Consider the following 12,073-nt stretch of genomic DNA (forward strand, 5'->3'; position numbering starts at 1 on the left):
ATATTGGGCAAAATGTAATAGGTAGTCTGTTTTAGTAACAGTACAAACTCGCACTTTCTCGCACTTTTAAAAAGTGCGAGTTTGTACTGAATCTCGCAAATTCAATAGGGTGTCAGTTTACATGCACTGGTGATTGTGACCTGCGAGTTCCCGCGAGATTTCTCTCCAAAAAATTTGCGATTTTCTGACCAACCAAATAGCGAGTTTCAAAAGCTTACTAAATCAGTTTAAAACAAAGACAACCATTGGCACAACTCTAACTGCTGATCAATACAGACCTACACTATATAAACCCCTGTTCCTCCATTTTGACCTTTGATAGGTTTGGGAAGGAGTTTGTGAATGTTAGAGGTGCTGCATAATACTGATTACACTAAAATGTCTTATAGACACAGAAGGGGTGAGGAGAGTCAGGAGGAGGAGGATGTTGTTTGCCTAGTCAGACAGGCAATTACTGACGAGGAGGAGGCGAGCAGTGATTCCACACAGGAGGAGGGTAGTGAGGAGGAAGAGGGTGAGGAGGAGGATGTGGAGGTGGAAGTAGCTCCACGCCCTGGGAAAACACGAACAGGACGCAATGTTCGGTTTACACATGCCGAGAATTGTGCCCTAGTGCATGCAATTGTCCCGGTCTATAGTCGCCTCCTTGGCGAGGATGCACACAAGACCCCATTGTCAAGGAAAAAAGCTATGTGGCAAACGGTTTTGGAGGCTGTTACTGCTGTAGGTTCCTGCCCCCGTGATGTAAAAAATATAAAAAAAAGATACAATGATGTTAAGCGGGGTTTAAAGGCCAAAATGGCGGATGAGATGCGAGAAGCACGCAAAACTGGTGGAGGACGTCGTGTGCGGATATTGTTTTCCAGCTTTGAGGAGGGGTTGAGGCAGGTTTTGCCTCCTGAAGTCCTGCCTGGCGATCATATAGAGGACATGGATCGACCTCCTGCTCCAAGGCGTCCTGGTGAGGTTTTTTTTACAATTTTTTAGCTGGTCGGTCCGTATTAAATGTGTGGCGTTAAGTACGGATTGGCGTTATTTCCCCGGCGATTATGTCATTTTCCCCTGGTTTCATTTTCCCCCATATTCAATTTTAAAGATTTTACGCCTAGGCGGAAAGTTAACGCAATGTAATATGCGTCAAAGTAGCGCCTATGAGGGGTATTCAATATGAAACGTTAACCTTGCCAGCGAGTTTTTCACCGCACATCGGAGGTTTTGCCAGCAAAAAACTTTCGCGCGCGCTCACGCTTATCCCCGTATTCAATTTGAAATAGTTGAAAACGGGACCCGGCGATACTTGGATCTGCGTTAAAAAAATGCCAGTTTCCAGAAATAATTGTAGGAGCCCCCTAAAGAAGTCCAGACCTCAGGGATTACTATGGATACACACGTTTTTGCCTGCAAAAGAAAGACGGGTCTGTAAATAGGTTTAGCAGGTGTTTTTTCCTGGCGCGGCTATTAGAAACCCTGACTTCCTTCAGTAGTTAAAAATGGGGGTACCCATAGTGATCCCCCATGTCTAGACATTAGGGGGGTCCCTAGAATATTTTCCTAAAAATTCCATTTTTGTTAACCTGTTAAAAAAAAAATCACATATGGTCCCCCCCAATAGCCAAACCAGCCCCAGGCTTGCCAGCCAGTGTTGTTTTCCAAAAATACGGGGAACAAAATGTGTAGGGTTCCCCCGTATTTTAGAAACCAACACCAGGCTGCAGGGAGTAGTGCTGGTTTTAAATATAGGGGTCAAAAACGACGTGGGGTACCCCCTATATTTAAGACCAGCACCAGACCCAACCGACCGGGGTGTAATGCCACAGCCCGGAGACCCAATCACCGGGGCTCCAGGTCCAAAGCATTACACCCCAAGTCGGTCAGCGCAAGCCGGTGATCTCGGGGGAGTCGGGGACCCCCCCCCAAAAAGGGTCCCCCCTCTCCCGAGCACCACAGGCTTACGCTGAAGCCTGGGGCTCATCCCCATACCCCTGTAGCGGTGGGTATGGGGGTAATAGGGGGGCCAAATAATGTAAGACTATTGTACTTTACAGTGGAACTGTAAGTGCCAGCATGCCTGCCATTTTGCACTTGTGGAACTACAAGTGCCAGCAGACATGCGGCACCTGTAATTTCAATGTAAAATAAATAGTTAAAAAAAGACAAAACACACACACCGTGCCCAGTATAAGTTTATTACATACACCTACCCATTCACACATACTTACCTATACCAGAAGTTTCTGTCCCCTTCTCCACGTAGAGATCCTTAAAACATGGCCCTGCAAGCAAGATTTCATACTCACCTACATCCAGCGCTGGTCTCCGCAGTAATCCATGGGTGTTTGAAAACAAAAAAACGTCCTTACCCGATCCACGCTACTAGCTATGTGTATGTGTGTTGTCACAAACGTGGGAAACGTGGTGTGAGTCAGCTCACGTGGTGACTGTCAGTTGCTGGAGCCAATCAGCAGGCGCTTTCCCACGTTTGTCACAAGCCGGAGCCTATCAGCGGCCGCGCTACAGTCATCGCTGCCGCTGATTGGCTGACAGGACTGCAATGCCCCGTGAAGTGCCGATAGCGGGCATTCGGGAGCATTCGGGAGCTATGTGTATGTGTGACAACACACATACACATAGCTAGTAGCGTGGATCGGGTAAGGACGTTTTTTTGTTTTCAAACACCCATGGATTACTGCGGAGACCAGCGCTGGATGTAGGTCAGTATGAAATCTTGCTTGCAGGGCCATGTTTTAAGGATCTCTACGTGGAGAAGGGGACAGAAACTTCTGGTATAGGTAAGTATGTGTGAATGGGTAGGTGTATGTAATAAACTTATACTGGGCACGGTGTGTGTGTTTTGTCTTTTTTTAACTATTCATTTTACATTGAAATTACAGGTGCCGCATGTCTGCTGGCACTTGCAGTTCCACAAGTGCAAAATGGCAGGCATGCTGGCACTTGTAGTTCCACTGTAAAGTACAATAGTCTTACATTATTTGGCCCCCCTATTACCCCCATACCCACCGCTACAGGGGTATGGGGATGAGCCCCAGGCTTCAGCGTAAGCCTGTGGTGCTCGGGAGAGGGGGGACCCTTTTTGGGGGGGTCCCCGTCTCCCCCGAGATCACCGGCTTGCTCTGACCGACTTGGGGTGTAATGCTTTGGACCTGGAGCCCCGGTGATTGGGTCTCCGGGCTGTGGCATTACACCCCGGTCGGTTGGGTCTGGTGCTGGTCTTAAATATAGGGGATACCCCACGTCGTTTTTGACCCCTATATTTAAAACCAGCACTACTCCCTGCAGCCTGGTGTTGGTTTCTAAAATACGGGGGAACCCTACACATTTTGTTCCCCGTATTTTTGGAAAACAACACTAGCTGGCAAGCCTGGGGCTGGTTTGGCTTTTGGGGGGGGACCTTATGTGAGTTTTTCAAACTATTTTTTTTGTTTAGTTTTACCGGTTCAAAAAAAAAACGGTTTTAGCTGTTTAAATTCTAGGGACCTCCCTTAAGATGTGTAGATATGGGGGATCACTATGGCTACCCCAATTTTTAACTACTGAAGCAAGTCGGTGTTTCTAATAGCCACGGCAGGTGCATAAATGCGGCTTGGAATAAGGTGATGCAGAAGAGCATTTAGTAGTTTTTTAACGCAAAAACAACTATGGCCATCACATTTTGGGAACTTGAAAATGGGGTTCAGCATATTTGATAGTTGCTAAAGTGACTTAGAAAAAAACTGAAAAACCCACCTGCCGCAAACACTTGCAATCAAAAAAACACTTGGGGCATACTTGGGGACCCCCCCAGAGTCAAGTTCGTTTTTATCTAAGTTTGTATCCCATTTTTTAAATTTCTCGGCACCTTTTTAAAATACAATTTGGGGTGTGCACTTACTTTTTGGGCTACATTTTTGGACGCAGATTACCTTTGGGGGACTGTATGAAGGCTTGTCGGGGGTACCCGAAATGTTGCACACCAAAACCACAATTCTGCATTTTTTAACGCCTGCCATTCATAGGCAATACTTTACCGCCAATTACATTGCATTGAGTTAACGCCTAGGCGTAAAGACTTTCAAATTGAATACGGCGGGAAACTTAAACGGGATAATTACGTCATCGTAGGATAAATACCGCAAATCCAGACTTAACGCCTCAAATTGAATATGGCCAAAAGTAGGTTGAAAAGTCTGGTGGATCAGCTGAAAGAAAATAAGTACCAATTGATTAGGTATACACAGTATTAGATTACATATTGAGTAATTTCAAACAATCTATGTTACTTTAACTAGCTGAAAATTTGAGGGGGAAAAAACGAAACAAACGGCCACGCTCTCAAATGACCGATGAAGAGGCGGGTGAGTTTTCTTGTTAACCTACTAGAAACATCTGTTTTAAACTCAAACATCCAGCCAAGCATAAAACAGCCACTGCTTCTTTCTCATCTATGTATACCAATGCATACTGGCTAAAAGCAAACAAACATTGACCTACAACAGCAGTCATCTTGACATAACATCATCTGTGACATGTTTCAGCCTTGGACCCTATTTGAACATGCACACCTGTGTATGTTTGTAATGTGTCTCACTAATTAAGGGCCATGTAATGACTACAAACAACACTGACACACCTGTGTTTCCATGAAGCCTACTCCGCAAGGTCACTCAATTCTGCTAACATGTCACTCACCCTGTGTTATTGTCATTTTTGTGTGAGTTAAACCAGTGCAATTTTCACACACACACAATGCATCTTACACTCAGGTGTAATGGATTCCATTTTTGTTTTAAATAAAAAACAATATGCCCTGTCTTTAATTTTTGAAATCTAAAAAAATAACATAGTTGTAGTCAGGATGTTTTTGAGAGCATAAATTTTGAAGATGTTAAATACTTACAAAACTCTTTTTTTCATATTTTTTACCCTTTTCCCTAAAAAAATGTAGGTCCTTCTACAAGCCAATATAGACCACCAATTGGAGTCACAGCAGCACCAGTTGTCCCAGCCAGACCTTTGGGCCTGGTGGATTATTCAGATGTGGAGGAAGCTGAGGAGCCCTGCATTATTCTCACTCCGATTGAGACCACACCCCCCAGCTCTGTAGCACAACCACCACAAAGCACACAGGCAACAACTGATGCGACAAGCCCAAACGCAGAGGAAATGAGCCGTTCCCTACACTTCTTCCGTCAAGCACAAATGGATTTCATGGGGACCCAAACCCAACAATTAAATGTCATTTCCAACCAACTTCGCAAATTAAATAGAACTGCTGCAGTGGCCCAGGGAACACGTACCCGTATGGCAAGTGATAATAACGTCCGCATGTTTGAACTCACCCAAGCCATACGTGATCAAACCGTGGCATTAAGAGAGTTGGCACAGGCCTTCCTTTCACAACAAAGGCACTTGCCAATTCAAAGGCAGGATGTTGAGGCTTCAACAATTTCAAGCCTGAGTTCCCAACCCACCAGCCCCCAAACTGCATCACCACTCTCTCCACCTCGACGTAGCGCACGTGTAAGTGGAGGTGCCTCCAAAGGGGCAGGGAGGGGCAAGGGTGTTTAGCTTCAGTTTGTCGTTGTGTTTATTTTTGAAATAATTGTGCATTTCCTGGATTTGGTTTTGGGATTGTATGTTTTTATGTTGTTGGTGCCATTTAAACATTGAATGTAATTTTTCATTCACATTTTGTAACGTTATACATTTCAGCAGCAAAGTGCACATAACTGTTTATTTTTTGGTGTTAAACAATATTTGGTATGGCTGTCAAAAAGCCATGTAAAGATTTTGGACATTTCCAATATGTTCTTAATATAAAAAAATATGGTGTAATCTCAAGTGTGTATTTTTGATATACAGAATAACTAAACACAAAGGTAGAGGGATAGTCAAGTTGATAGTTAGGCAGTAGATTTTCCATTTCAATTGGTGTAGGCCTCTACAGAAGGGACTATAAATTAGATATACAGTAGTGTCCTTCCAAAAAACAGGGTTAGGACACATTTGAAGATGCACAAACATTGTATACCTTTACATTTGCCCAGGCATACTTGTACATCTCACAATGGTACACAACAACTTAAAACACATTTATTTGGAGTCAAAGAAAACAAACACTAGCACCTTAAATAAAAACTGGTTTACATTCTATTTTTAAGATATTTCCTATATCCGTTGAAAAGTCTTGTTTTGAGTTTAGTCTGTCAAAAGTATAATGTTAACATATTTACAACAAAACAATGTGAAGTCAATAAGCTTCCGTAAGCAGGATCCATGAAAATCAAACACGTCCATGCATCAAACTGGAACTTGATCTGTGAGAAAAAAAACTTCCATTGAGTGTTTTTATCAATACAATATGAAATGTACAAATTTAATGTATATTTTTAGATTTTATAAAAAATGGAAGGGGTGGGCTCACATTAAGAGCCAACAAACCAGAAAAAACAAGTGCTGAACCATGTTTATGTGTAACACATGCATGCCTGATTATTTAAAAAACATGATTAAGGACAGTTCATCTAAGTGCTTGGACAACAACATTACATTTCAAAAATGTCAAACAAATTACAACAAAGAAGAGCAACAGGAACAGTCAAACCTACATATTTGGCTTTGCTAAACTACATCAGTGTACACACCTATGCCTGCTGAAGTAACAAAGCCACCGGTTATTTTCGGATGATAAATTGGAACAAATTAGGTAAACACATACAAATGTGGCTCCAATTGGTGTGACAGTAGTAATGGAAAACATATTTAAGCTCATACCAAAATTAGTGTTACCCACAATTATCCAATTTGTTATCTTTCGCTATATGCATGTTCACAGAAAAAAACAAGGGAATGTATTTTGTGTTTTGATTTTTAATTATTAGTTAGTAATAACTATACACAACATGCACTTTTAAACAAAACTAATTTGAAGCTAAAAACTTACTTGAGAAATAACAACGAATTATCCTCTGTCGAACCTCATTCCCAGCCTCTGAGTTAACCACGTCCTGTGATGTTAAAGGATCCGGCACATCCACCTCGGCTGCAATGTCTTCAAGGTCAGCATGCCCTAGTCCGAGGACAATATTATGTAACATGCAGCAGGTGATAACTATGTCACCTACTTTAGCTGCATCATAAAGCAGGATCCCAGCAGAACGGTCCAAACAGCGGAAACGACTCTTTAAGACCCCAAACGTCCGCTCAATCACACTGCGGGTGACCTTGTGTGCATGGTTGAACCTGTTCTGTGGAGTGCCTCGTGGTCTACCCAGAGGTGTCATGAGCCAACTTTGACACCCATATCCTGAATCGCCTGATCATGGATAAGAAAGTATATTTAGTAACACAATCAAATATGTCCTTATTCCAAATACCAAAAATAAATACTATCAAGTACAGTTTCGTATGCAAATTTAAGTGCAATGTGGAAATGGGAGTAAAGGTTTCGCCCATGACATCATTTTGCAAGACAGAAAAGCATCGCCCTATTGTATTGAAAGACTTTCCCCCTAGGCGGAAAGTCAAGGCAGTGTAATAGGCGGAAAAGCATCGCTGCTCCGCATAACTTGAATACGTCAAAACTGGGTGGGTGGTTTGTTTATTTCTTTAAAAGTCGGTATTGGTGATTTTTATTGGACAATGTCGGCATTTTTGAATATTTAAATTAGCCCCGTATTCTAAATCAAATAAATTTTGCAGTTTAAAAATTTTGGAGTAAAAAAACAGGGATAACTTATCACCATGTTTTACATCAGAAATTTTTTTAAAAAAAGTGGTTTTGGGGTGCAGGCTTAAAAAACAAACTCAGCACCCCTGGGAACTACATTTGGAAAAAAATAAATGACCAAATTTTTAACTAAAAAATAGGGACACCACAAAAAAAAAAACCAAAATAATTTTGTGGTTTGACAACCCAAAAACAAAAAACAAAACCAAAAAAATGCTCTGGCATGTGTGCTCCATCAAACTTCTCCCACAGGCCGGACTGGCGCAGGATATAGGCATCATGGCAAGACCCTGGGTAACCTGTAACCACACTGAGAATACGAAGATGGGCATCGCAGACCACCTGCACATTGAGGGAGTGATAGTTATGCCTATTTACATAAACATAACTCCTCAAGTGCGGTGCTCGGATCCCAATGTGGGTACAATCTATGGCTCCAAGCACATTAGGGAATGCTGAGAGCCTATAGAAAGCTACCTTTAGGTCCTGCCAGTCGGACTCACAACTTGGGAATGAGATATATGTTCGCCACAAATTCCTCATGGCACTTAACACTTGAGATAAATGCCTTGAGAAAGTGGCCTGTGAAATCCCCAACACCCTAGAGCTCACAGACTGAAAAGAGCCTGTGGCAAAAAAATGCAGGGAACACATTAATTTATGCAGCCCAGACACTGCATAGTTACTGCCTGCCAAAGGTTCCAAATCAGCTCTCACCTGCTCATATAAGTTCAGGAGGTTGGCACGGCTCAGCCTAAAAAGCTGAACCACCTCTTGATCTGAGAGGGAGTCCAGGTCCATCCTTGTACTGTAGGTACGTGTGCCACGTGCCTAATAGGGACCTGGATCTGGTCATGCTCCTGCGCATTCCTCCTGCGTATCTCCTCCACAGTAATAATGCCAGACACATACAGCTCATATGAATTCATCAAAAACGCCATTGCTACACCCACACAGGTGAAATTGATGTAGGTGTGGTTTATATAGGCTGAAAATTAATGGTAATGGGATTCCTATGTGGAAATATGCCTCAGATGTGAAATATCACTTATTGAGAGATTGAACAGACCTATCTGAACGTGGTCTAAAATGTGGAGAGTTTGTGATAACTTTTTTTTGCGAGTTGCAAAATCGCGACCTATTACATTTGGAGAGTTGCATGTTTCTAATGGGAAAACATCTGGATGCAATTTTGAGAATGGCGAGTTTTAGTAACGCTAAAAAATGCGAGTTTTAGTGAACAGACACCCTATTACATTGGAGAGTTGAGAAAAATTGCGAGTTTAGCACCAAACTCGCAATTTACCAAAACAGACTACCTATTACATTTGGCCCATTGAGTCAATCTTACATTTTTTTTTTAACAATTTTATTTATGTATCAAAGCAACGTATATCATCAAACAGTATACAAAATATTCAAAAAGAATGACCATAAATGTTAGTACAAATTGTGTCCTTTCAGAGATACATTAGATAAATCAAATATTGCATGACAAACACTGTTTACACTGTTCTACCATCGTGAAAAAGGAAACATATGGGACAAGCAATACAACAGTCATTTCAAAAAGGAAAGATAACAATAGATGTCTTCGCTGGGCCGCCTATTTCCGCCTCCACTTTACCTCCTCGAGCGTTACCCTTGAAAATACTGGCTATAAACTAATGTTTATACTTCAAATTCACAAAACAATTGGAGGATCATTATCTATCATACGCTGCATGAACCATATAGTATTTGAAAACGAGTTACATATCTGTGTTTTAACAGCTGTAGAAAGGGTTACAATGTAGCTCTCCCATACTGCGAAGAAACGTTCAACCTGTGTCTCCTTTTCCAGAGTAGCTCCCACCCACTCCATTCTAAAGAGATAGAAAAGTTTAGCTTTGAAAAGACTCATAGAAGGTGGTTCCGGCTTAATCCAGCTCTGTAAAATGGATTTCCGTGCCGCAGCACTCACTGCCAGCAATAATTTACGGCTTCCTCTTGTTATACGTAAATCTTTAGAAATAATTCCAAACAGTGCCCATTCTGGATTTAGAGGCAAATAATTAAATTTGTTGTTGAATATGTACGAACATCAATCCAAAATTTACGTATTATAGGGCAATCCCAAAGGCAATGCTTTAGGTCCGCTTGGGGATTTCTACATTTAAAACAGTGATGCGAATCAGATAAGCCAATCAAAAATCTCCTATGGGGGGAAAGATATGTTCTATGTAATATGTTAAGGAACATTTCCGTATACATAACGGAGGGGAATGATCTACAAGCTTTGTAATGTGCGTCCAGTAATTCATCCACCTGTAGACTCGGAACCTGGGAGGTCCAAACCAAAATACCCCTCTGAGATTTGGTGTGATCTAACGAGTTTCGAAGCCAGTTGTAGGCTAAAGAAATTGCCCCTTTATTCTGGGATTGTTTCCTCAACATCACATCGAGTGAATTATCCCAGTCAGCAGAAGAAAAGCATCTTATTACCTGACTAACATAGTGCTGTGACAGTAAAAATGCCACAGGGTATCCACTTGTCACTGGACACCTTTCAGACATCTCCTGGAACGTGACTGGTCGGTGTGTCTCCAAATTTACCATGCATCCTATATTGGTCACTCCACCCACTCTCCAAATATTAAAAGGGTAACCAGCTTGCTCGTCTTGAAAATCTGGATTTGATATCAATGGGAGAAACAATGTACTATGAGCGTTTAAATTATATTTGTGGCATGTGATGCACCATAATTTTCTGACGGACCATAGTAAAGGGTTATCTCTATGTTGGGGTAAAATTTCTTGATCATATAAATGCAGGAAAGATATAAGGTCGCCCCCCTGAAGAAATACCCTTTCCAGAGAGGTAGCAGCATAGTTATCATGACAATGTAGCCAATCCTTGAGATATCTAAGATGGGCCGCCTGGCAATACAACTGGACATCCGGAAAATTAATTCCCCCATTTGTTACAGCCTGTTGCAACTTTATAAGCCCAATACGGGGACGCTTGCCCTTCCATATGAACTTCTGAAATAAGAAATTAAGTTGTTGGGTGTCTTTAGGTGTTAACATCAATGGAAAAACTTGGATCAAATATAACAATCTAGGGAATGACACCATTTTGATTAAATTTGCCCTGCCTGTATAAGATAGTGGCAGTGTTTTCCAGCCCTCCAGCTCGCCAGACACTCCCCGGATAGCAGACGTGTAGTTCAGCTCATACAGAAGACTTGGCTTCCGTGGTATAACAATACCTAAGTAAGTTATGGAGTCCGATCTCCATTTTAGTTCAGCCTCCCCCAAACCATTCATCAAGAAGTTTCCAGAGCCCAGTCTAAGTGCTACCGACTTCGACCAATTAACTCGAAATCCCGAGCAGTCTCCAAATTGCTTTAAAATATGAAATATTTTAGGTAGTGATTCCGCTGGGTTCGATATGTAAAGCAGAATATCATCTGCAAAGGCGGTGAGTTTAATTTCTTTATTTCCTATTTTGATCCCATGGAATTCCAAGTCATTCTGCAAAAGACGTAGCAAAGGATCTATAGCCAAATTAAATAGAATTGGAGATAGGGGACAACCCTGACAAGTTCCTCGAAACATAGTAATTGGCACACTGTTGTGGCCATTTATTTGTAGGGTGGTGGTTGGTGAGGCATATAGATAATTAATTAAATCAATAAACAAAGAGGGGAAGTTTCTAGCTTCAAGAACCGAATATAGATGTGGCCAAAGAACTGTGTCAAAAGCTTTTGACGTATCTAAACTCAATAATATGTTTTTAGAGGCATGTGTTTGTGAAGAGGCAATTGTTGCCACTATGGCTGAGCGTACACCTTTAACAGAGTGTGTGTTTCGCACAAAGCCTAGTTGATGTACTGTTAGCATTTGGGGGAGTATGTTTTGTAATCTGTCTGCCATAAGTTTTGCAAATATTTTTATATCCGAATTAAGTAGCGTTATTGGTCTATATGTATCTATTTCCTGAGGGTTTCGATTGGGTTTGGGGATCAAAATAGTATAAGCCGAGTTAAAATAGGGAAAAGGCGTATGGTTCTGTAAAATATTATTGAATAGCTCTACTAAAGTAGGGGCTATATGTGGTTGGAGTATTTTGTAGAACTCATTTGACAACCCATCCGGACCCGGGGACTTATGGAGATGTAGCTGAGAAATAGCCGAACTAACTTCCAAAAGTGTAATTGGTTGACTGAACGACTCAGATTGCTCTACGGATATGCTAGGCAAATGCGCATCTTGCATTAGTCGACTGTGATGATCCGCATCAAAGGGAAGAGCTGAGTATAGGGTACTAAAATAATTATCAAATTGTTCTAGGATGCTCTTGGA

The 12,073-nt window shown here is 41.7% G+C and overlaps 1 protein-coding gene across 1 annotated transcript; it reads left to right on the plus strand.

Moving 5' to 3' along the window:
* The first annotated feature begins 378 nt into the window (after nucleotides 1–378).
* On the plus strand, nucleotides 379–5,866 carry LOC148501851 (uncharacterized). The gene is made up of 4 exons (XM_088449889.1): nucleotides 379–429; nucleotides 493–961; nucleotides 4,287–4,352; nucleotides 4,943–5,866. Exons 1-4 carry the CDS (start codon nucleotides 379–381, stop codon nucleotides 5,563–5,565), a joined length of 1,209 nt encoding a protein of 402 aa, XP_088306015.1. The 3' UTR covers nucleotides 5,566–5,866.
* The last annotated feature ends 6,207 nt before the right edge of the window (nucleotides 5,867–12,073 follow it).

The sequence above is a fragment of the Taudactylus pleione genome, unplaced genomic scaffold, assembly GCF_031769625.1.
Source record: "Taudactylus pleione unplaced genomic scaffold, aTauple2 ptg000499l, whole genome shotgun sequence".
In the NCBI taxonomy this organism is placed as follows: Eukaryota; Metazoa; Chordata; class Amphibia; order Anura; family Myobatrachidae; genus Taudactylus; species Taudactylus pleione.